This window comes from Mus caroli, unplaced genomic scaffold (genome assembly GCF_978045245.1).
Source record: "Mus caroli unplaced genomic scaffold, Mus_caroli_1 scaffold_6, whole genome shotgun sequence".
In the NCBI taxonomy this organism is placed as follows: domain Eukaryota; kingdom Metazoa; phylum Chordata; class Mammalia; order Rodentia; family Muridae; genus Mus; species Mus caroli.
The window spans coordinates 26,894,730-26,921,160 of NW_028227261.1; the positions used below are offsets into that span (position 1 = coordinate 26,894,730).

General features: G+C 52.7%; 1 protein-coding gene across 1 annotated transcript; it reads right to left on the bottom strand.

Annotated features, from left to right (window-relative positions):
• Positions 1–1,208: 1,208 nt before the first annotated feature.
• Positions 1,209–23,813, bottom strand: Laptm5 (lysosomal protein transmembrane 5). Its single transcript, XM_021160248.2, has 8 exons — positions 23,666–23,813; positions 10,441–10,534; positions 9,792–9,868; positions 7,861–7,986; positions 7,463–7,585; positions 6,071–6,166; positions 4,827–4,919; positions 1,209–2,914 (listed from the first exon to the last, which is right to left on the bottom strand). Exons 1-8 carry the CDS (start codon positions 23,756–23,758, stop codon positions 2,825–2,827), a joined length of 792 nt encoding a protein of 263 aa, XP_021015907.1. The 5' UTR covers positions 23,759–23,813; the 3' UTR covers positions 1,209–2,824.
• Between the last annotated feature and the right edge of the window lie 2,618 nt (positions 23,814–26,431).

The window sequence follows — 26,431 nt, forward strand, 5'->3', positions numbered from 1 at the left end:
GAGGCAGTGGCAGGCGGATTTCTGAGTTTGAGGCCAACCTGGTCTACAGAGTGAGTTCCAGGACAGCCAGAGCTACACAAAGAGACCCTGTTTCAAACAAACAAGTAACCAAACAGCAAACAGAATACGCAGTGAGATCTTCCATCCCCAGGGAACCCTGAAGGATTTTTAGCCTTTGTTTTTGCTTTTAGGTGATGCTGGGAGTTGAACTCAGAACCTTGTGCACACCAGGAAAGCACTCTGAGGGTTACACTCAGCACTTGGTCTTTTGAGGCAAGGTCTCACTACGCCGCTGTGGCTAACCTAAATAACTTGAGACCCTCTGGCCTCAGCCCCTAAGTGTGTCACCATGCCAGGCCATTGGTCTCTCTTGGTGACAGATCCTGGCTCAAACTACCTTAGCTGTCTCATGAAGTCCCCTCCAGATAGGTCCTCAGCTACTCAGCAGTTCTAGAGAGGCAGGCAGCAGATAGACCAAGGCAGAAAGACACAAGATTTGGAGAACATCAGCCTTGGGTTCCGCCAGATCTGCAGTCTAAACTCCCTGGACTTTCCCTCTGGGCTGAGAGCTGAGAAGCATCAGTGCCACCTTTGGGAAGACCGGGCATGATGGGTTCACTATGATTTCTGTGGCTCACATCCATCTTCATTCAAGGTATGCTCTTCAGGATGACATTGGCCAGGTGAGCAAGCAGAGTCCTGCTGTGCAGGGGGCCCTGCCTGCCTCCACTGGTCTCAGCTGACAGAACACTGAGCCCATCCCCTCCTCCACCCATGGTAGTCCTGTACATTCTACAACTGTAGCCTGGACCAGCCGTTACTTAGCACAACCTGTCCTTCGCTCCTCTTGGTGAGATGCCCCCCTAAGACATTTCACCCTCAGGACCCTGAGGTCACGGACTTTCCCCACAACACTGGCTGATGTCCACAGTGTATGGATCTGTCTCCCAGCCCGAGCCTGTGTGTCCCCAGGATCCAGAGCAGGCCCTGGCTGGAGGCCATCTTTCCCCTTGTCAACAGAGTTCCCCCTGCACTGGGAGATGTGAGGATGATCACATAGCTTCAGGAGGTGACACTGGCAAGCTGGCCAGGCCCTGGGGGATAGGGCAGACGTGCTGTGCACATGTGTGCTAGAGTAATGAAGACTGGAGGACAGAGGCAGGTCCTCTGTCCCTATATCACCCTTCAAGAACCACATGAGACAGAGCAAAGCTTGCAGTTGCTTTATTGGCCCTTCTTCCAAGTCACACACAAGCAATGACACAGGTACAGTGGGAACTTCTCAGCCCTGCAGCCCCATCTACACCACAGACAGGGTGTAGATCCCTAGCAACCTCTAGCGATGGAAAAGCCAGCAGAGGCATATGAACTGACCCTCCTTGCTGCCACCATAGGACGCATGACTCTGGCCGACTCTTCACACCCCATAGGCTAGCCTGGGGTGTGCTCACCCCAACTGGGCAGCCATAGTGACAGACAGCTACCCCCAGGGCAGCCAACTCCAAACCTGCCATCCCCTGAGCATAGCCCAGAGCAAGCAAGCTGAAGCAAGCTGATGTGTGATCACCAGACCCTAAATCTGCCGGTGGCTAAAGTGACTCTTGCAGGGAACACTTGACTGAACTCTCACCACTGTGTGGCCCTAGGGAACACTTGACTGAGGATAAGGACAGCTTGCCATCAGAGCAGTGGCTCATGGGAAGGGATTATTTAAAACAGAAGCAACATTTTTTTTCCACGCTGAACAGGATGGTCAGGGCAGCGGCGAGACTGTTGGACTTCCCAGCCTCCAGGTGCTGGAGAAACTCAAGCAGAGGCTGGGCTCTGTGGTGAGCACTGTGAGTGGTGGGAGGGGCTCCGTGGTGAGCACTGCAGTGAGTGGTGGGAGGGGCTCTGTGGTGAGCACTGTGAGTGGTGGGAGGGGCTCTGTGGTGAGCACTGCAGTGAGTGGTGGGAGGGGCTCCATGATGAGCACTGTGAGTGGTGGGAGGGGCTCTGTGGTGAGCACTGTGAGTGGTGGGAGGGGCTCCGTGGTGAGCACTGCAGTGAGTGGTGGGAGGGGCTCCGTGGTGAGCACTGCAGTGAGTGGTGGGAGGGGCTCCATGGTGAGCACTGTGAGTGGTGGGAGGGGCTCCATGGTGAGCACTGCAGTGAGTGGTGGGAGGGGCTCCATGATGAGCACTGCAGTGAGTGGTGGGAGGGGCTCCATAGTGAGCACTGCAGTGAGTGGTGGGAGGGGCTCCATGATGAGCACTGCAGTGAGTGGTGGGAGGGACTCCGTTTCTATTTCTTTTCCTCCTCTGTTTCTTACTAGATTTTATCATAATTCCTAATGACGGTAGTTGGCTGAATCACTATTTAAGCAAGCTATTTGAAGGAATTATTTTGTTCGTACCCTTTGGGGTACTGGGGGTGGCAAACGGGCACCACGACCATGACCCATCCTGTCACCTGACGGCTGAGTATAAACTGACACCAGGAACTGTTGCTTGGCCAGATTCTCTTCCTGCTGCCGCCTGGCCAAACAGATCAAGCCGGTAGCTGTTAACCAAACGCACCCTAACTTGCCATGGCTGTGCTCTGAACAAGTGTCACTGCTGATGGAGATGAGACGGGCTGCTAGGCTGAGTATCCTGAGCCGCAAAGGGTCACTGAGCCCAGGGTGACTCAGTTGTGAGTGAGGGGTCCCCGAGAGGAGAGGACAGTGAGGGGGGGCACAAGCAGATTGTCCTGTAGCAGGCAGGCCACAGCAACCACCAAAGTGAAGAAGCAGAAGGAGGAAGTTCTACCTCTCCCAGCCCAAGGGCTAAAGGCCTGGTGGGGATCACACTTCTGAGTATGGGGGTGGTGCAGGGTCCCCCTCTGGAGTCTTAGGGGGCAGAGACAAGGCTTCCTCGTAGGACGGCAGAGCCACCTGGGAGAGACAGAAAGGATTACTGAGCACCATCAAGAAGAACCCATTGGTCTAACCTGAGATACAAGGAGCCTCCCCCCACATCCATGAAAATGATGTCCATGCTTGTGTGACTTGGTTTCACTTTTCATTCCCCACAGGGGATGCCCCTACCCCAGCCAGTTAACCTCAGTGTCCAAGGCTTTTGATGAACATCCTCCATCCAAATGTTCTCAAAAGAACTGGCTCCCATCCCTCCTATCCAGGGGGTAGAAACATAACCTGAGATGAGCCACTCAAAATCAAATTCTGTCCCCCTGGTATAGTCCTCAGACTATAGATAGTCCAATCAGAGATACTCTTTCTGCAGGTATTACTAAAAAGATAGGATGTTGGCCTTAGGGCTCCCGAAGCTATTTTGTGACCATAGGGAAGGTCTACCTGAAATGGGAGCCAGGACTGAGGAGAGGAGAGTCAAGAGATAGAGGTTAAATCCAAGATCAGGACACAGTCATACCTACGATAGACTTTTACGTGCTGTGGGCTACTAACTTCCCCTTGGGACTTATATCAACAAGGTTAAGTCTCTGCTACTTGCTACCAGAAATGACATTTCCCACAATTCAAAGTGTGCTCCCAACACTTGGCCCAGCTGCAATGTTCCCATCACTTTACAGTCAGCTGCTTCCAGACACACTCTCTCTTTCCTGTCCTCTCCCACAGGAAGCATTCCCAGAATCACTTGTGTACAGCTCCATGTTCAAGGTCCCTGTGTTTCATACAGAAGTGTAAACGCATCTCAGCAACTGGGTTCACTGTAGACTGTGCACACCTCTAAGACAAAAAGTGGCATCTCAATGTCCTCTACCCTCCAAGATTGGGTACAACACCAAAGGACCAAGAGGCAGTAAGGAAGAAGGAGGGATGGAAGGATGGTGAGTAGATAGATGATGGATGGATAATGGATGGGTGGATGGATGGATGATGGATGGATGATGATTGGATGGATGGATGATGGATGGATGATGGATGGGTGGATGGATGGATGGATGATGGATGGATGATGGATGGATGGATGGATGGATGAATGGATGGATGGATGATGGATGATGGATGGATGGATGAATAGACGGATGAATAGATGGATGGATGATAGATAGATGGATGGATGATGGATGATGGATGGATGGATGAATGGATGGATGGATGGATGATGGATGGATGGATGAATAGATGGATGAATAGATGGATGGATGATAGATAGATAGATAGATAGATAGATAGATAGATAGATAGATGGATGATGGATAAATGGTGGTGGGTAGGTGAATGGATAAGTGAATTGATGGATGGATGGATGATGGATGGATGGATGGATGATGGATAGATGGTGGTTGGTAGGTGAATGGATAAGTGAATTGATGGATAGATGGATGATGCATGGATGGATAATGGTTGGGCGATGGGTTATGAATGTGTAGGTGGGTGGATGAATGATGAATGAGTAGGTGGATAGATGTATAAATGGATAAGAGGTAGATGGATGGATGGGGTAGGTGTGTGGGCGGGTAGATGGAATCTTAGACTATCATAACTGATGTTGTTCACGTTTCTGGTTCGACAGTCTTCTTACAAGTACTGAGACCTGCTGGGAGTTTGACTGTGCTCCAATGAGTGTTTGAGCAGCACAAATTAAACTTAGTGTATTTGGGGGGCAGGGGCACAATGGTGGGAGAGTGGACCTGAGAGGACTGGGAAATGGGAGTGATCAGGGTGCATTGTATAAGATTCCCAATCTCATGCAATATTCCCAAACAATAAAAATAATATGTTGAAAAAAAAAGTGCTGAGGCTCAGAGAAGGAAAGGAACTAGCCCTAAGCAGCACAGCAGGAGAGTGCTATCCCAGGCTTTGGACCCTCCGTCAGGCTCACCTTGAGGAACATCTTGGAGCTGCTGTCCTCCATGGCCGAATTCATGTGCTTCAAGAATTTGTAGCATGTGTACACACACTTGAACATGTAGACCTAGAGGAGAGCCTGTTTAGACTACACTCTGACAACCCTGCTGCCCTCGCCTGAGAGGCGCTGGCCTCCAGGGAACCAACACTCACTCATTCCCAAAAGGCAGCACCCAGCAGCAACTCAGACCCCATGCCACCCCTATTCGGACTTTGGGCTTCCACACATGCCAGCTTGACACGCTCCGGAGACTGTCTTTACTGATACCCACAGCCACCATGCAGCAAACGCTCTTGCAACTTCAGATCTGGCCTGTAGCATCTCTGGACACAGCGAGGCACACCCTGCTCAGCCATCCTGAGCGATGGGGAACTCACTATCAAAGGGACCCCATCCATCTTGAGACCAAGCTCAATGGTGGGAAAGTCCTCTTCAAAACTGCCTTTCAGCTGAGCGTGAGGGTACACCCCTGTGACCCCGTGTGGTGGTTTGAATATGCTTGGCCTGGGGAGTAGGTATGGCTTTGTTGGAGGAAGTGTGTCACTGTGGCGGTGGGCAATGAGGTACTCCTCCTAACTGTGTGGGAGCCAGTCTTCTCCTAGCAGCCTCCAGATGAAGATGTAGAACTCTCAGCTCTTCCCAAACCATGCCTGCCTGGATGCTGCCATGCTCCCACCTTGATGATAATGGCCTGAACCTCTGAATCTGTAAGGGAGCCCCAATTAAATGTTGTCCTTAGAAGAGCCGTTCCTAACTAAGACACTCCAGCACTTAGGAAGTAGAGGCAGGAGAATTAGGAGTTCAAAGTCACCCTGGGCTACATAGTGAGTTTGAGGCCAGCCTGGACTAAGTGAGACCTTGTCTCAAAAACAAAACAAAAGCCTCTGACACATTGTTATTCTTTAAGATTACAGAACACACGGGGCTGACATCTATCCCCAGACAGCACATGAGGCCAGTGTCACAAGAAGCCTCATGCTGGGCCCAGGCAGCTGAGTACTCATGGCTTCACAGACCCACGGCCTCTAAGAAGAAAGTCCCCGAGGATGCCAGACCACATCAGAGGAGCTGAGGCAGGAGAGCTAGGGAGGTTAGAAGCAGGAGGGGACCACAAGCACACTTCATCCTGCCTCCTCATGGTCCAGTGTGGGGAAGTCTGAGCTACTGCCCAGCCTTAACCATGGTCACAGAACCATGGGTGTGCAGGGCCCTCTCACCTTCAGGATGAGCACGGTGATAAAGGCCACTGAGAAGATGAGCATCATGTTGATGAACTGGCTGTGTGGCACGCCTTCCTGGCTTGGGAGGTAATTCTGCAATGATATAGAGCCATATCAATGCCGCAGCCCTGCGCAGCATCACAGATCTCTCTCTCTCTCTCTCACACACACACACACACACACACACGCATATGCATGTACACACACATGTACACATGAACACATTATGCATACACACACTCACACAAATGACCACATATGCACACACACTCATACATACACACATACATTCACACAAATGACCACATATGCACACACACTCATGCACACACACACATATATACATACACACACTCACACAAATGACCACATATGCACACACACTCATGCACTACCTTGGCAACTGCCAACTCAGGAGCCCCAGGGGAAGGAAGAAGAGTGTAGCTGGTGCCTCCTAGTCTGGGAAGGCTTTGGCTGCTAGGAGCCATGTAGTCCTCTAACACCTGGCAGGTTACACCCACCACCATCAGGGTAGCTCCAGCTGGGGCCAACTTTTGGGGCACCTGGTATGAGAGGCACCACCTCTGGGCAAGGAGCAGATATGCCCACACATTCTGTCTGCCTATTTGTCGAAAGAGTCTTGCTAGCCCAGACTGGTCCCAGATTCACAGCAACCCTCTTGCCTCGGCCTTGCAAGTGCTGGGATAACAGGCAACCACCACCACACCTGGCTCCCCTTCTTCTGAAATAAGAAGCACCGGCACTTCCCTGGAGGACGGGCCAGACTCATTCAGGGACTGGTGTGAGCTTTCGGGAGCAACCAGCCAGAAGCCAGAATGAAGATTTCATTCTTGGTGTCTCCTTTTCTCCCTCCCAATCCCTTCGCTAAGGAAAGCCAGCATCTGTGCCCTGAGGACACTCAAGCTGCCCTGTGAAATGCCCCCACTATGAGGAACTGGGTAAGGAAGGTACAAACACTGATGTAAGGACCCCTGGTAGAACAGGTCACTCACCCCCTTCCTAGCTGCCATGCTGAGACAGCAACTGAACTACCTAACAAGCCACCCCAAAGTTCCTGGCCCTCAGAACTGTGACAAGACCTGGTCATTTTAAGCCACTGTGCTTGGCCGTAGTGAGTTAGACAGCAGTGGACACCTGATGTCATTCCTATAATGTACTTCCCAGGGCAGGATGCTGTGAAGCTCATAATGGCCAGACCTTCTTTGACCCTACAAGCTTCTCTCTGATAGTTACTCCCCCAATTCATCATCCACCCCTGAGTGTCCATCCCCAGAAACCCAGCCTCCAACCATGACCCACCCGGCATGGGGGACACCTTGCCCCAGGCCACACAGCCAGGGTGTGACCTGGGCCTCCACTAAGACTCACCATGTGGTTCATGGACTTGAAGTTGAGGTAGGTGGGTACTTCCATGTAGGAGCTGCACAGGGTCAGGATACTCAAACAGAAGTCCAGCAGCTGCAGTGTCATCAAGGGGACCTTAGAAGGACCCTAAGGAGGGCCAAGAGGAAGCATGAAGACCCACGAGCAGGGTACCAAGTGGCCCTCCCTTGGAAGGCTCTCCACCCAAGCCACCAGCCATTCCTTCATGGACTTTGCTCAGTGAAAGGGACATGGGATGGATGCTCACATTGGTGTGTCTGCAGAACTGGGACCACAACAGGGGGCTTCTAACTCCCCAGCCCCACCACCTTCCATCAGCCCAGCCCTTCAAGGACCTGCCCTAGCCAGCCTCCCTAGGTCAAGCCATGCACACGGGTACTCACAGGCCGGGGCCGGGCAAGCTTCAAGTACGCTGGCAATTCGATGTAGGAGCCCAGCAGTGTGAGCAGGCAGAGCATGAAGTCCATGATTTGAAGGGACAGGAAGGGTATCAGGTACTTCTCCCGGTTCTAGAAGGCAAGTCCACCCTGTCAGGGTGCCCCTGATTCACCAGCACTCCACAGGGCTGTCCCTGTTCCTATTCGTCCTGTTACCACCCTGGCTATCACTGATGCTACCAGATCAGTGCTTAGGGCCTGCCCAGATCCATCCAACTCCCATGAGGGGCATCCTGGGGAGAGGAACATTCAGGTGTCTCAGAAGACACCAGGGAACAGGCTCCATATACAGGGGTTCTGTTATGTTTTGTGTCTGTCTGTCTTTTGTTTTTTCCAGACAAAGTCTCATGTGGCCTAGGCTGGCTTCAAACTCCCTGTGTAGCCAGGTATGACCCCGAACTGCCACGTCTCCTGGCTCTACCTCCAGACTGCTTAGGTTGCAGGTGTGCACCACCCCGCCCCATTTGTGCAGTTCTGAGGATTGAACCTTGTGTACTCTGGGCAAGTCCTCTGCCAATTGAGCTCGGCAAGAGTCACAAGATGATGTCAACTAGGGGGCATGGTTACAGGTCCCTCAGAGTGCCCTCAGGATCTATCTGTGACCCCTTTTCTCCTCCCTCTCCTTCCTCTCCTCCTTGGCTACCACAAAGTGAGCAGCTTTGCCAGCCACCCCCTGCTTTCTCCTCATTCCGCCTCATCTCACACCCGGCGAGAGAAAGCTGGCACATTGTGGGCTGGAAACAAGAGCCAAAGCGAACCCTCCCTATTCTCTTGAGGATTTTCATCCCAGCAATGGAAGCTGAATGACAGACTCTGAGGGTGGAACACAAGAGGTAGTGTATGATGTCTACTCTATGGAGAAGGGAACCGAACAGGACATCCTAGCCAGGACACCTAGCTAGATCCAGAATTTGACAGGCGAGGGGACTGGCCACAGGGCCAGAAGTGGAGGCACCGGCAAGGAAAGTCCCAGGGACAGGAGCCTGTCCTCCCTCCAGGTGGTCAAAGTCAGATATGAGAGGACACAGCAAGAGGCCTCAGGAGGTCAGCAGGGTCTCTCTCCCTCGGTGGGAACCCAGCACCCATGCATAGATGTCCCTACTGGGGGCAAAGTCACAGAAAAGATGGTGTCTCGTGGTTATCTAAGCCATCAGAGGTAGCCAAGACACCCTGTCTGAATCTTTAGGGACTCCCTGCTCTGCCTCTCTAGCTGGACACCAAATTTCTGCAGCAGCCTCCACAGCCAACCACACAGTGAGGACATACCCCGGCAGGTGAGGCTCCCAGATTCCACAAGGGTGACCAGGGAGTGAGACACTCCAGGCCAGCATTAAGCCTCCACTTCTCTACCTAACCAGCGTCCCCACCATCTTCAGGGCAGGACTCTCTCCAAGTGGCCAAGCGACAAGGCCAACTTCCTACCTCCCTGGGGGCCATGGGACAAATGGCTGTTCTTCTGTAGGAAGTAGAGCCACAGGATGACTCAATCTCCCCGATTCCCCATCACCCAACTCTCTCTGGGTCTGTCTGCCTTTTTTAGTACAGCCCCACACTCCCAGAGTTTCATGAGCGAGTGTCCCTCTACAGTAGGGGCAGGGCAACGGGAGATCTTTGTTCCTGAGGACAAGCCCAATACTGTCCCTTTCTCTGGATCCCATACTACTGTGCCCCCCTTTTTTTTTTCATCCTTAAAGCTCCAGCCCTACTCACAGGCCACAGAATGCAGATCTCCTGTGAGCATCCCGCCACCCCCAAAGCTCCCCTCATAGCGCAGCTGATTATGGAGTCCCATGAGGGGACAGGTGAAGATCCACGGGGTGCTCAGGACAACAGGAAGGTGTATGCCCCTGGCCGCTCCATCCCTGCACGGGCCTCACCTTGACCACGCCGAACAGCAGGCTAATGCTGATGATGAAGAGCACGCCAATGAGCAGGAAGCTGGAGAGCAGGTCAGCTGCAAGGCAGGGCAGAGACTGAGGCAAAGTTTGAATGGGTTCCGGGGACCAGCAGTGTGAGCAGTGAAGCCTGAGACCAGACCTGGGAGGTAGGCTGGCCCTCCTCACCCAGGTGAGGGCTATGATTGGCAGAGGGCATTTCTGGGCTGGTGTGGACAGGGGCAGTGGGACAGGGCCCAAGGGGCCTTGCTGAGGGGCTGCTGGCACTCAGCTGTGCTAGTTATGTCTGGGCCCCTCCTCCCTGCGGCTACTGTTGCAGAAAGTGGCCACCCGGGGAAGCAGTCCCCAGGCTGGGAGGGGTGAAGGTGGTGGCTGGCCGGGGAAAGACTGGTGGTCAGGGCAGCGTGAAGTGGCCAATATGGCAGGAACTTCCGTCTGAGCCTCAGAACCTGAGAAAGCCCCTGGTGCAAACAGGAGAGCCTCATTTGCATGTGAAATACCCCCAGCTCCCAAAGATTCAGGGGTGCACTGCAGTCCAATGGAAAGGGCAGGCCCACAGATACCCGTGCATGTGTCCTAGTCATACACTACCCGCAGGTCCCCTTCCATCCACCACTGCGCCCAGACATACCTATTCTGAGGTACGGCATCTTGAAGAACCTGCAGGACACTTTACCGCGGGCCACCTCCACCACATGCTCAATGAACAGCAGGACACTCATGACCTAGGAGAGAAAGGACACCACTGAGCTACCATCCAAGCAAGATGCTGTCGAGGGGCTGGAGTGACCGCTTGCCTAGTCAGCGGGCATTCTGGGTAAATTACATGATGTTCAACTGCATCATCCCAACCCTTCCTCTTCCCTGCTCTGTGGCTGCGGACAACTGGCTTGACCTCTCCATGCCTCAGTTTCCTCATCTGTAAATAGGGTTTATACAGAAGCTATCTTAGGCACCCCCCTGTACCCAAGAAGGCACAGGAGAGACTCAGAAGGACACCCTGGCTCTCACTGCACCCTGACTGCACCCCTTCCCTGTACCCGCAGAACAGGCTGTGGCTGACACAGGATTTTGGTCATCATACTCAAGCATCATGGAGCTCCAAGTCCATGAACCATCAACAAAGGTCTAGGATGCACTGTAGAGTCCCCAGTCCCTAGCAGAGGTCTAGGACACACTGTAGAGCCCCAGGTCCTGGGTAAGCCAGTCCCAGTCACCACAGACCCAGAGTACCTACGTTCCCAGCTATAAAGGAGCCAATAACGACAGCCTCTTAGAGCTGTGGGGAACCAGCCAGGATGCCTGGCCAAAGCACACAGCAGATATGAAAACTCCATCTGTACAACGAGGCGCAGGTGTGACTTGGTCTGTTGGCCCCCAGCAAGGATGCCTGGGTCTCGCTTACTGATGTAGCTGTTGCATTGAATGAACAAATGAATGAATGAATGAATGAATGAAGCCTGTTCCTGGGGGACCCTTACCATGCAAGACAGAGAAGAGATGATTCTGACAGGCCTAAGTATTGGGTATCCCAGCTTCTAAAGCTACAAACGCTGTTGGGGACTGCATTTTGTCTACACCACAGCCGTCTAACAGAAGAGCCCCCATGCCACGCAACCACGTGGACCTCACACCCTTCCATGTGTCTGTGTCGTCCCGAAGCTCTGTGCCTCCTCCCCACTACAGCACACTCAGTTCTCCGGGAACAATCTACCCACACTGAGATCAGGATCCACCCCGAATTGTGTGGATACACTTTATCAGCCTAAGTTCATGTTGGCTTACCAAGTGGCAGGTCACACTGAGTGGACAGGCAGCCAGACCTTTATCTGTTTCCCTTTCCAAACTCTGGGTGATTGGCTCATTAGTTTTGGTATCTAGCTCATAAATGGATCTCGATCTGTCATTTGGAACCCCAAGTTCAGGAGTCCGAAAGAAGGGCGAAGCAGGAAATGGATGGAGAGACGGCTATGGGATTTGGATCCAGATGGCTGTGTGTCCTTGAGAAGTCGCTTTTCCTCTCTGAATTTGCCCATCTATAAAAAGGCAATTGCAGGATGCAGGAGGCACAGACTGCATGAGTTGGAAAAGCTCTAGGTTGGGCCTGGCAGGAGCTGAGGCCAGAGCCTGCCTTGGGCTGGACACTGTCTCTGTCTGGCTCCTCCTGGAGCTTCTCCTTTGCCTAATGTGAAGTGATTCGAAGGCTCTGCTTCATCCAAAATGGTGGCCGCTGCCCGAAGGGGCAGCAGGATTGGTATGTGGGGGTGGGGTAAGGGTGGGGGAGAGGTGCTGAGAAAAGACTGCAGGCCTATCCCCCACGCCTGAGCCTGTGCCTGCCAGGTGACTCAAATGAGACAATCTCAACTTCCAGCTGCCAGGTGAGCCCTGGGTGTACTTGTATATTGTGAGCTCTCTCTGTTCTTTTCAGAAGTTCAGAGAGAGAGGAGGCTTGTCTGAGGTCTCACACCAAGGCAAGAGTAAGGCAACACCCAAGTCTTCAGTGCTGTCCTTGCACTGTGCCACCTCCAAACACCCTGAGCCATGTCCGCTGGTCCAGACCCGGGAAGGAGTAGTCACCGTGGCCACACACCAACATCTGGAAAACTTTGGAATATGTCTACATCCCTATGCTCTGTGCAGTGTACTAAAGACGCTGTAAACTCACACCAAGACCTTCCAGAGGTTAATTTAAGAAGCGGCACAGACGTTAGGAACCCTGGCATTGGGGCTGGGGCACAGGGACAGTGCTTGCCCAGCATGCAAAACATCCTGGCTTGATCTCCAGCCTCCCACACACTATGCATGGCACAGGATATTGTCATCCAACTTCCTGAGAGGTAGAAGCAGGTCATTGACGCTAAGATATATAGTAAGTTTGTGTCCAGCCTGAGCTACATGAAGCCCTAACTCAAAATGAATAAACAAATATTCCAATACTGCATCCAGGAGGGTGACCCAATGAGGGTCACCCTAACTGTTACTCCACTTTGGAGACCAAGGCTCCTCATAATCCCTAACCCCACAGACTCCTCACCCTGGCCCTGTACTCTGAGGGACACTGCCATTCACAAACCAGCAACAACCATAGCAAGTGGCCAATGACCCAGGACGTGCCTTCTCCCTGGGTCTCTGGCCTCCTGGCCCTGCTGAGGCTGCTCCTGCATCCTCCCTTATAAAATCCTCGAGAGGGCCGGCCAAGGGGCCTCCCTGATCCAGGTAGCAGGAGTGAGCAGTGTTTGTTAGGCCCGAAGTGTTTCCCCGCAGCGAGGGAGCAGAGAGGAGGTTTCTGCCAAGCAGCTTGGATCTCTATTCAAGACGTTGCTGAAGGGTTGGGTGAATCTGTCCTCATTTGCCAAATGGAAGTCTGGAGCTCAGAGAGTGTAGGTACCAGCCCGAGGTCACACAGTGTCTTAGCCAGGGTTTCTATTCCTGGACAAAACATCATGACCAAGAAGCAAGTTGGGGAGGAAAGGGTTTATTCAGCTTACACTTCCACATTGCTGTTCATCACCAAAGGAAGTCAGGACTGGAACTCAAACAGGTCAAGAAGCAGGAGCTGATGCAGAGGACATGGAGGGATGTTACTTACTGGCTTGCTCAGCCTGCTCTCTTATAGAACCAAGACTACCAGCCCAGAGATGGCACCACCCACAAGGGGACCTCCCCCCCCCCATCACTAATTGAGAAAATGCCCCACAGCTGGATCTCATGGAGGCACTTCACCAAATGAAGCTCCTTTCTTTGTGATAACTCCAGCCTGGGTGAACTTGATACCCAAAACCAGCCGGTACACACAGAAATGCAACCTAAGAGTTAGCTCAGCAGGAAGGAGGCATCCTCGGAGACTACCACCTTGTGTCCCCAAGAGAAAGAAGGGCAACTCCTGAGATTACTAGCCCCACTGTGTGCAGAGACCTGAACACAAGTCTGGCCTACAGTTACCCATAGCTCAGCAAAAAGGACATAATGAGGCTGTCTAGAATCCAGCAATGGGGACAGAGAGGAAGAAGGCTGCCCTGCTCCATTGGATGGAACCTCAAATCTCTGTCCCCACCCCTCAAGGCTCCTCTCAGGGCTGGTGACCCTGATCACAGCCACCTGCCTCCTCCCTAGGAACTACACAGAGCCCCTGGCCCTCAGAACAGCAGACTCTGGAAACCCACAGGCTTTCTTCCTGTCTGTGTCACCTGAGATGCTGGCTTCACCCTGGCCCCTCCCATACCTCAGTTTTCACCAAAAGAAGAGCGCTGTTGAGTGTGAGGGCAGAGCAGGTCCCCCCTGCCCCTGCCCCAATCAATGGCCTTCTACCCACAAAGCCTCCAGCTGCACAGCTATCAGAGGACACAGTGCTCAGCCATGGCCCCATACCTCAGTAAGCATCCTAGCTCCAGAGAAGCAATCAGCTCTTTCAGGGCAGCCATGAAAAGACAGAGGGACAGAAAGGGGGATTTCCAGGCCTAGCCTCCCCCATCACTGATGCTGGGCTCCACCTGGCTGCAGTCCTGAGACTCTCCCAGGCTGCAGGTGTGTGGCCGGCCGTGTCTCTGGGACTGTGCTATCCTCTCTACAGTGGAGGCAGATGCTGTTGAGCCTACTGTCCCCACCCCAGCATCCTCTCTCCATATGGGCCACATTTTGTGGTTGTGAGCTCTGCACCCTGAGTTAACTGTTGACCTCTCTGGGTTTTGGAATGAAGATGAACACCTCCTCCAAGGTTCCTTCAGGGTCCCAGGACTCACGGGACACAGAGCTGGCTGGTGTACAGCTTGAGCAGGACTGAGCACAAATGTAAAAGAGTGTGAGGAAGACTGGCTAGGGACAGACATAGTGATGTGAAGAGGAGGTATCAGGCTGCCAGCGACAACCATGGTGATGGAAAGGGGCCACACCATTTTCCTGAAGTAGGCCTGGCGTAGGTGACAGGGACAGTGGCGGGTGATTGGAGGAAACACCAGTGGCATGCTGGGAGGCAGGAAGTAACAGCTGTGGTCTCTGTGTTGACACTGCGGCCGACACTGACGGCACATGTGGGAACGTCGGGGTGACGACGACGTTCAGATGCAATGGTGATCCCATGAGGGTGATCACAGAGGGCCGAGTCGCTGGCCCCGCTCTGGGTGCAAAGGCAGGAGAGGAAGGGGGAAGGATGGGGTCCTGAGAAGGACAGGAGTCCCTCGCTTCAGAGTCTTCTTGGAGCTTCTCACCAAGAAAGCACCAAGAGTTACCAAACAGTGGGGCTGGAGAGATGGCTCAGCGATTCAGAGCCCAATTCCCAGCATCCTCATGGATGCTCACAACTGCATATATCACCCCAGTTCCAGGGGACCCAGTACCCTCTTCTGACCTCTGCAGGTGCACAGACACACACGTAGATGAAACACCCCCGTACACAGAAAAAAACTAGTTAAAAAAAAAGTTATTTCTAAACAATTGAGAACAACTGCTTAAAGCCATCCTCCCTTTCTGGCTGTAAATCCATTTTCTGGGGCTCTCCCAGGAGCCCCCATTACAGGCAAAGCCATGTTCTAAGCCCCTTGTGCAATCGCAACCCTGGCACTTCCTGATTCTGCCTCAGCAATTTAATCCCACCGAGGTACTGCAGGATCCACCCTATAAGCTACTCATCAAAAGGAGAAAAAGGAAACGGGGGGGGGGGTGTTTCTTAGCAACCCGTCAAGATGAGCTTGAGAGTCATGCCCCGGCCTGTCCTCACCAACAGCGGGTCCTCGGTGTCACCCACACCCTTCCATCATTGACCCAAAGGGCAGATCAGCCCTGCCCTGTGTCCCACTGGGTGACCTGGGACCTTGAGAATTTGCAAAACTCTAGGCCTTTAGGATAGCTATTAATCCCTCCCTGTGACCAGCTGGCCACCCTGGGGAACCCAGTTCAACTCATCTGGGAGGTCACAGAGAGAGACAGAAATGTCATCAGCCAGGGGAAGCTCTCTCCTCCCCCAGCCCCTGCTTCCTGTCACAGTTTATCGGGGTGATTGGGTGGGGTCACTCCCCCAGAGCACTATCTCTTCAGCATACCCCCAGCTTCTATATGCCACCACAACACCCTCATCCTGCCTGCACGCTCCACTGCACCCAGCTGGCTCCCTCCCTGTGCCAGAGTCACCTGAGCTGGCTTTTTCCCATTTGCTGGTCCCTCCCCACTGCCTGGACTCTCTGTGGGGGCTCAGAGCCCCCCCCCATGTCGAGGTGCACACCTGGAATCCCAGCACATGGGGATGTAAGCAGGAGGATCCTTGGGAATTATCCTTGGGAACATAGAGAATCCAAGGCCAGCCTATGCTACATGAGACCCTGTCTCCAAGATAAGAACAGAAAAAAAGGGGAAAAAAGGAGGGAGGGAGGTGGAGTAGAAGGAGGGAGGGAAGGAAAGGAGGGAGGAAGGAGGGGAGGGAGGGACAAAGAAGAGAAATGAAGAAAAACTGAAAAGGAAAAGAGAAAAGAGAGAACCCCAGTATACCTGCAAGAGCCCTGTGTGGCCCGCATCAGTCCACCTAAACAGCTCTGTGCCTCAGTTTCCCCAATATAGAAGAAAGATCAGAATCTTCCCACCTCAGAGTATCACTGTGAGAAGAAAATGAGGAGACATCTATCTACCGCAAAGAATGATGGCCCAGAAAGGTGGGCTGGTCCCCATGGAGCACATGTGTATGAACAAGAAGCACAAGCTACCAGAAGCTGCAGCCAGAGCCCCAGACCTAAAGCCACCCAAGCACCATCTTTCCTCTCGGGGAAACAGGGGAGGCTCCCACTGTGAGACCCTGTGCAGCAAAGTGGAGCCTGGGGGACAGGGCCTAGGGGTGAAACTCAGGAGTGTGAGGCCACAAAGACACTGCCCTGGGGAGCTCCGAGATCCAGGGCAGTCAGGACAGTCACCGAGCAGGGCAGTGGCTGTCAGGAGATCTCAGGGGACAGTGACTTGGTGAGAGTTGGACTTAATTTGGGAGTGGGCTATCTGTATGTCTGTATGGGTGACTTATGAGTTAACGGTTTATAAAAATTGAAGCCATTAGCAATCAGCTGACACCTATTGTGTGCCAGGGCTCAGCTCTTATCAAAGATAACTTGGGCCAAGTCAACTGCTGCTCCGGCCTGTAAGGCCGAGAGTGTAGAGACGCAGCATGCAGGATCTAAGGACCCTAGGGAAGCTCAGGGACACTGGGGCAGCGGGGGTGTGGGGGTGCTCAGGGAAGAATTCTTAGGGGAAGGGAATGTCCCTGGAAAGGTGCTCAGTCGTAGCAGATTCCGCAAGAGAAAGACAGTGTAAGCCCTCACGGAGGAAATGGAGGCATCCCTCTTATAAACAGGATTGGAAGTCATCCAATCACACAGTAAGCTCCTCCCCACCCCACCCCACCCCAAGTCCCCTGTTAGTGACAGCAGTATGTGGCTGGAGAACCTGTGGGACAGGCTGGGAACACCGAGGTGGGTATGGCTGACAACGGCCCCCCAGGAGCAGTCAGAGCACACACAAAGCCCCCCTCACATATACACACACCCCTCCCCCACCCCTCCCCCACCCCTCCCCCACCCCTCCCTCACAGAGCAGCAGAGCTGAGCATCACTGATGACACTTGACACGGTTTGCCACCAGCGCCTCAGGACATGCTGTCCCCAGAGCACTGGCAGCCAGTTCTAGCCATCTGGAGATCCCCTCCCCAGCAAGGCTGCCCACCAGAAGAGAAGACCGGAGGCAGGTCTGCCCCAAGACCCAGGAGCCAGGAAGGGAAAGGCCAGGTCACAGGACGGACAGAATAACAGAGCTGTTCTGGGGAGGTTCACCAAGGAATCTCCCTGCCTTGGCAATCATGAGAAACTGTTCTCTAGGCTCAACCCATGGCCTGGTTGCTCATCATCAACTTCCTGTAAATCCACCCCGAGCAATCCCTCACACCCACCACTTCCTATTTATCTTGTTAACTGATGTTACCAGAAAAATAAAATAAAATAAAAACCTATACCTCCTTAAAACACTAAACACGACGCATCAAACTACAAGTCAGATGGGTTAGAGTCGATGATTGTGGAGGGTTGGAATGTTACAGGTCCAAAGTCAGCTTATGGGAGGCTGTTTTCAGCCCCTAAACGGACATTTATCAAAGACACGGGAGCACATCTTTAACCTAACAGCTTTGTGACCATTGGATAAACCCTTCCAGAATGTGCTAACTGACCCAAGCCTCCACCAACCCAAAGACTAAAAATGTCCCAGATAAGCATCCGAGGCCACATGGCAGAGACTTGTCTGTTTGGCTGTAATGTGGTGTTTCCACCAGCACGTTTTAAAAATCTGTTGGCTTGAGTCTTTCTTTGTTCCGTTTCTGTAAAATAAAAGATGTCAGGGACCTGACAGCGCGTTAAGACCTTCGGAGGCAGGGGCTGTTTGCTCTTCAACAACCATTTTCAGAGCAGAAACCCACAATAATAGCACTGGGTGTTATGATAGCTGTAATTATTAGGCACCTACTGCATGTTAAGTCCTCCCCTGAATGCTGACATGCCCTCTCTCACACCCTCCTGAGCCTCAGCCCTCTGAGGCAGGCTCTATCAGGAGCCTCACTTTCCCCATGGTGCAGATGATGCTGAAATTGAATCTTGACATGTGTGCCCTACATCTAAGAATATGGCTGCTGGGTGCAACAGCTCCAGGCTGGTTACCAGGACCACCACTGTGCCCCAGCTTCTGTCTGGATCAGGAACCCAGGCTTTTTGTTCCTTATCACAAACCAGTTGGCCTATCCCCTTGGCAGCCCCACTTGGCTTCCCTGTGCCCTAGTTTCCTCTTCTACAGAATTGAGAATGTAGAGGCAGCTGCTGTGGGGGTAGGGTGGGGCTCTCACTTGACACGCTGACTCCCCAGGCACCTGGAGGAACCCGAGGCTCTGTTCTGAGGATAGGATTAGAGCCAGGTATCACCAGGTGCTTTCCTGGAGTTCTGAGCACCCCACCCTCACCCCCAGTCTAAGGCAGATGGGTCTCCTAGGAGACCCAAGCTCAGAACCAATCCTTTGTACTGAACCACTGCTCTGGGCTGAGAATGAAAGCCTTGCTTCTTGGGTCACTGTGCCCTCGTCCTGGCAGAGAAGCCTTGGCCTGGCATAAACCAGTCCTAACTCAGTGCAGCTTCTACCCCCTGGCACAGAAGTTTTGGATGCCTCCCTGGTTATGCCTCTCCCACAACAGGGAGACCCTCCAGCAAGATGTCCTAAATGGTACTGAGGAGAGACCAGAACCCCGGCCTAACTCTGCTGGCCTCCCCACAGCAGGAAAGACACACAGAGGTGGCCAGATCCTGCCTCTGTCCAGCCAGGGTATTAAAGAGGAAGGTGCTAGATTGTCAGGCCTTAGCTGAGACTTTCCCAAGAGACCAGTGGGGCTGATTTTTAGATCCCTGTTGAGCACTTGAGCTTTCAAAAGGAGACTGACCTCTGCGGTTGGTCACATGGCCAGCTAACACCCTCCTCCCGCCCATGTCACCAAGGACTGCCAAGCTCAGAACCTCGGAAGAATCACCCTTAGCACAGAGACCATTGGCCTCCACTAACAGCTGGAAGACGTGAGGCTCAGACAGCAACGATAGACACCTGTGTGCTCAGGGTCAGGTCCCCAGTGAGTGACACACATCCAGTCACTGCCCACAACACAAAGTTAAGGAGGGAGACTTGGAGTTCCGAGGCAAGCAAGTCAGGAGGACTTCCTGGAAGAAGCTTCCTTGAAGATCCCAAGAAAGAGAAATGAATCCCAGAGCACTGAGAAAGATGAGGGGCCTCTCAGACAGGCAAGCTACCCCAGCCAGGGCCTAGGAGTCCCATTGCCCCTTCTCTGCCTGTCTACACGATTTGAACACTTTGGTACACAGAAAGTCACCATCCTGGTTTTCTGTGTACAATGCAGTGCTCTGTCAACATGACACAGTTGCCCTGCTTTAAACCACACACGATGTTTATCTGCGAGTTGCTGGCCAATCCATGCACCAATAAGCCCGTTACCCAGCACGTGGGGATAGACAGCTCTCCCATACTTTGTCCATTCCACCCTCCAGAAGAGAAACCTCATTCCCAGATCCACTGAAAGAGGAGAAAGAAAATTTCACAGAGAAGATGCCTGCAAGGTGCACCACACTTCTAAGCAATGCCTTAAGCAGGCTGATTGTCACGCAGGCCACCAGGCACACCCCAGTGAGACACAGTCCACCAAATACCCGGCAGAATTCCTCAGCGCCATCCCAGTCTGCAATCCCAGAGACTCCAGCAGACCAGAGAGCCCACTGCTGCCCGGGGGGGGGGCGGCAAGAAGGATGGCACCCGGTGTGACAGGAACCCAGACTCTGAAACAGAAAAAGGATATGGACAGAAAGAGAAAGCAGTCTGTAGGTCCTGACAGGCAGTTGTCACAGGCGTGTCCCACTGATGTGAGACAGGAGAGGGACACTGGGGAGTTCTCTGCACTGAATCTGCCGCTTCCTCTAAATCCGAAACTGTCCTGAAAACAAAATGCTTGTTTTAAAAAGCAGTCTTTGTGCTGAGCCTCGTGGGGCTGGCCTGTGATGCAGAGGTTCTGAAGGCTGAAGCAGGATGCACACAAGTTCTAGGCCAGCCCGAGCAACTTAGCTGACGCTGTGTCAAAATAGAAAGAGGAGTGGGAGTGTGTTGGTGGGTTTCCCTGGTACTCCTGAGGCCCTGGGTCCCACCCTTCCTAGTATCACAATAAAGGAAAGAAGAAGAAGAAGAGAGGGGAGAGAAATATCTCAGTGGTGCGCACCTGTAAACACAGACCTGGGGAGGCTGAAGCAGGAGAGTGAGTTCTAAGCCGGCTTGGGCTGCGTAGCAAGACCTGGCCTCAAAGACATGAAAGAAAAGAAGGCAAATTCAGAAAAGCAAGGGGAAAATAGACCTTTCACAGTTCCGGGCTAGTGACTGCCCATTCATCCCCACTCTCTCTGGTGTTAGCTTGCTCCTTCCACCTAAGAGTCTGTGTAGATTTCTCTGGTCACTGCAAGTACCAGCCCCACCCCACCCCCACCCCAATATCAGGAAGAGAAGCAGGAACCCAGCAAGAGAGAGCCCAGGGATTTCTCTACTAAAAGGCCAGCCAGTGCCCCCTCTCCCTTCCTGCCACCAACTTAGGACACAAGGAAGAACTCAGAGGCCATCCAGGGACCCTGCTCTCATTCCCCTGTGCCCAAGGCAAACCGGGGGCCTGGAACATCTGAGCACAAACCCGTTGGCCAGGTAGGATCTTCCTGTAACTGCACCCTACAGTTCCACAAAGCGTGGCCCCATCTCGGTCGTCAATGGCCCAATTTAATCCTCCCCACAGGGACCAAGTGCACAAATAGCTCTCAACGTACAGAGAAGTCACCCATGGCTGGCTCCAGATGACGGCAGCATGAGTGACTGGTACATCTGGTGGTGGCTTCTCTTTTTTCTACCCAGATGTTTGACGTCCTGTTGGCACACCTGGCACCCACCTGCTGCGCCAAAGGAAAGCCCCCCCACAACCCCCAGCCCTTTTCCTGGTGGAAGGGAAAAGCGCCTCTGGCCAAGGAGGTAGGAAGATCATCTGTGTGTTCTAACCCAGTCCCTGGGATGGGTATCTGACTTCCAGGCTTCTCTGCTCTTTCTTATACCCCCACCCCGCGGCTCTAGAACATTCCATGGCTCTAAATGACTCACATACCACGCAGTGGTTTTGCAGGCTGCACAATCATGGCTCACATCTAGGGACCTGGAACGGTGGCTAGGAGGTGACCTTCTTACACAATGCCAAGAATGACCAAGCCCCAAATAACACTGGAACACCAGAGGAAAGGCTCAAAGGCTCAACTTTACGCAAAGTCACTTCCTCCCCCCACCAACTGTCTCAGTAGGGTCTGGAACCTGGCATACCTTGCCTCGGGCACACTAGCTCCTTATCCACACTCCCCCTCCCACACTACAGTATCCCCACCTGTGACACTCTTTCCAGGAAGCCTTCCCTGATCGCTTGACCCACAGTGTCCTGATCTCTATGGAAACAGGACATCACTCATGCACCCACAACTGAGGTGCTTGGACCGCATGAATAAAAAGAAAACTCAATGGTTGCACGATGCGGCCTGCCGGGTTTATTTACTTTTTAATATGTTTATGATATTCTGAGATGCCAGCCAATCAGACAGGAAACACTTCTCTGAAAGACAGGAGCAGAGCCTCCAGAGCAGATGGAGCAAGGGTTCCAGAGACGGCAAGCCCCTCCACCCCACTGAAGCCACTTAGTGACCCACCCCCACCCCCAGCACACTGCAAACGTCTGAGTTCAAAGATCCCATTCACGGCCCCTGGTCCCCACTTTAGATAGGGAAGAAAGCCCCAAACCAGGTTTTCCCAGGAGCTCAAACAGCTGAGTCCGGCAGAGCTGGCATAAGGACCCTTGTCACGTCCTTCCCAGAATGCTGTGCTATCTCAGCGATGACAATCTGAAAGAATTGATGCCGAGACAAGAGTGCCACCGCCCCTCTCAGCTCCTGTGCTGGCTGAGGCTGTACAGGACAGACTCTGAGTCCCCTCACTCCCCATGCCAGGCCCTAGAACAGTGGTTCTCAACCTATGGGTTGAGACCTTTTTGACAACTCTCTATCTCTAAAAATAAATTTACATTATGATTCATAACAGTAGTAAAATTATGATTATGGAGTAGCAATGAAAATAATGTTACGGGTGGGGAGGGGGGGTCACCACAACGTGAGGGACTGTATTTAAGAGTCACAGCGTTAGGAAGGTTGGGAACCCCTGCTTTCGGTGGACAGGTAGGTCAGGACACCACTCATGGAAAGGCGGGGGACCATGTTGCACATGTCCCTCATGCTTTATAGATATCAACTTCACCCACACAGCCACCCAACACACAGCTCTTATCATCCTCATCTTCTGTTTTGATCTAAAGAAACAGGCTCAGAGAGGTTCAACAAGTCATCCGAGACTGCACAGCAAAGGCTGGGAATGGGGGAGGGGGGCAGGGAGGCGCACACAAGAGCTTAAGGACAGAACTGGTTTGTACCACTGCCTGGTGCCACACTGCCTGTGGCCGGAAGCAGATGTCACCAGGCTCTGCGCAGCAGCCTACGGATTTAGGTTGATTTTGAGGAAGCTCTTCCAGGCCCAGGAGAGCTGTTAGCCACAGGTTCTGTCTGAGTCACTGAAGCCAAGAAATGTTTGGGCCTCAGAGAGCTAAGTGTGGCCAGGGCCAGGGGGTGAGGGGTAAATCCCAGCAGAAGAGAACAGAGACTCCAACTTTAGGCCACTCCAAAGGGAGAGCCTTATCCCTGGGCACTAAGACTGGACCTGGGGTCACACTGTGACAATGACAGCCACTGTGACATGCTGGCTCCCCCTCCCCAAGCAGTTCCCCAGGCACAAAGCTTAAGCCATCCTTGAAGGGAGAAGGTGGAGGCTTGACTGAGCTGTGAGCTGAGAGGAAGCAGTCCCTGGTTCCCACTAGAAGTCCAAAGGTAACCCCAGACCCCAGACTAGGAAAGGGCCCAGAAAGCCCTACACCCGGGCCTGTGTGGAGCTTGGCATCCTGGAGCAATCCCAACCTGCACTCCTCCCCGTTGCCAGCCTGCCTTTCTCTTTGCACAGCCACAACCTAAAGGGCACTCACTATTCTGTTCAACTCCACAGGGAACTACTAAGGCCCAGAGTAGCACAGGGATTGTCCAGGGTCCCACAGACAAGTAATAGGTAGCAATCCCCCAGTTGGAAGGTCTCAGTGTGTCCTCACGCACACTCACACACACACACACACACACACACACACACACACACACATACCAAACACCCCAGACTCCCCAATACTCACTATGTGGTAAATGGCCAGGGCTATGGTGGCGACTCGGACGTTGAAACAACAGCATGTCTGTGTCTGTCTGACCGGCGCTGCACGGGAGGCCATGGTGCGCAGTCCCCTCTTCCCAGGCTCTGAGTAAGGAGTCTTGGGCCCACAGCAGAACAAAAAAGAGGAAGCCACAGGCTGCCCGCCTCACTTCCGCCTTGCCCTCAGACGGTAGGGGCCAGGTCTGTAAGTCTGGGGTGTAGCAGCTGCAGGGGAGAGAAGGGGGGGGCCACAGGGAGCCCGACTGAGGCATCTACCACTCCCAGGGGCTCCAAGGCTTCACCAGAGCTGGGCTCCGCATTTATATGCACTCTGCTTCCTGGATGCTGAACACCGCCCTTAGAAGCCCTTTTCTAGAAAAAGAATCAGATATGGAAATCTGTCCCAAATCAAACAGTAGTTCGAATGGAAGGATTCAAACTCAAATGTGTCTGGTTGTAAAAACAGTAGCTGTCAGTAAACTGCTCCTTCGAGATCCTGTGAAGCTTAGCTCCTTACCTGGGCTGTTCCAGGGAGGGACTGTTGGTTTGGTTTGGTTTGGTTTGGTTTGGTTTGGTTTGGTTTGGTTTGGTTTGGTTTGGTTTGGTCTGATTGGTTTGCCAGGGGGCAGGGTTTCTTTGTATAGCCCTGGCTGTCCTAGAACTCACTCTGTAGAGCAGGCTGGCCTCAAACTTATAGAGATCTGCCTGCTTCTCCCTACCAAGTGTTGGGATTAAAGGCATATACTGTCACTTCCCAGGAGGAGGTGCTATTCTTATCCCCATTGTACAGATGAAAAAAACCTGAGGCACAGGATGAAGCCATTCCTCCCTTGCAGTCACCAAGTTAGTCTAAAAAGGAGTGGGGACTGGAACGGAGGCCAACTGCCTCTAGAGTAGCAATTCTCAACCTGTGGATCATAACCTGTTAGGGGTCGGCCGACCCCTTTCAAGGGAGTCACATATCAGATATCCTGGGTATCACATATTTACATTACAACTCATAGCAGAAGTAAAAATACAGTTATGAGGTAGCAACCAAAAATAATTTTATGGGTGGGGATCACCACAGCGTGAGGAACTAACTGTATTAAAGGACCACAGCACGGGGAAGGTTGAGAACCGCTGCCCTAGAGGCCCTCCCTGAAGCTGGGCTTCTCACACATCTCCATCTCCACCTCACTCTGGGCTCTGAAGAATTGTCACCATGAGAAGCCATAGGCATGAGTGTGTACCAGGCCCCTGTAATAGGCTCTTTCTCTTGTGGTCTGTAACCCCTGGAGGTGATCTGGGAGACCCCTGGCCGAACCCGCTTTGCAGGGTCCCTTGAGACAAAAACCTGGGCTTGTGTGTTCTTCCCCACTCTCTAAGAAACGTTGGAATTAGTAAGGTTGAGAGTCTTCCCTGACTTGAGACTCTTCCCTGATGTCTCAGGGGATAAATGACCCACGCTGCAATAAAGGAAGGAACAAGAAACCCTTGCTCAGACCTGTGGGAAGCCCCGAGCAGGTGTCCTGTGACACTGTGGAGTTTGGATTGGACACCACAGCATTTTTTGCCCCAGGAGAGATTAGAAATGGCCCCCAGCATCCTCATCTTGAAAAGAGTTGTCCTGTCAGGGCAACAAAATCAAGCAGGTTGAGCTGTGGGGGGATAGCTTAATCGATAGAGTATTTGCCAAGCAAGCTTGAGGACCTGAGGTCCTGAGTTCAGGTTCCCAGCACACGTGTGCTGGCTTAGTAAGGTGGCCCATCTGCAATCCAGTAGGTGAACTCCGGGTTGAGTGAGAGAACCTGTCTCCAAAACTAATATGGAGAGCCATTGAGAAAGACACTCAGAATCAACACCTGGCTTACACACACACATATACACACACATACACACACACACACACAAACACACACACTCCTGGCAGACCTTGTCATCCCTTCAATTCTTCATTTGAAAGTCACTTTCTTCTTCAAAAGTCTTGCTGAGCCCTGACATAAAAGGACTCGTAGCCTGGGTTCGAATCCTGACAACTTCCAGCTGGGTAAGGAGAGCAGCAGAGGGACCAGGGTGGATGCCCTGGAGTAGAACTGAGCACTTCTGGGAGACCCCAAGGCCCCTGGGATCTGATGGCTGGAAAGGTGATGGACAGACACAAATCATGACAGACAGCCTGAGGTAATACTACAGTGGTCTGGAGAGCCAGGTGCAGAGCCGGTTCCGAGGAGAGGGATAAGGCATACCTACCCTGTGTGACATCGGTTTATACAATCTGCAGACAGACAATTTTGCTTTTATAGTGATAAATTTATTTTAATGTGCCTTATAAAAATACATGATAGCCAGCCCATGAATTCTGTGATTCCTCCTTTACAAGACCTTATAAAGCTCCAGTTTAAAACAGACACATTAAATTAAAAGGCAGTCGGCGGATTTAAAGGAAATAGTAAGGAGGTCTTGCCTGCGTGTAGAGACATGGCAGCTACAACCCAGCTTGAAATCTTGGGCCCCTGGGAAAGCCCAGCCCCTCTCAGTTGCTGCGTTATCTCAAGAACAGAACTTGGCCTCTCTGAGCTGCTGTTTCCACACTGCAGAGGCTGCGGGGCAGACGAAGTGGGGGTCACAGGAAGTGTCTGTTGGCTTCCGCTCTGGCAATCCTGCCCACCACTTCATCTACACCCTGCTGGAGGGCTGTGAGGAGACAGAGGTGAGATTTGAACCCAAGTACCCCACAGACACACACACACACACACACACACACACACCC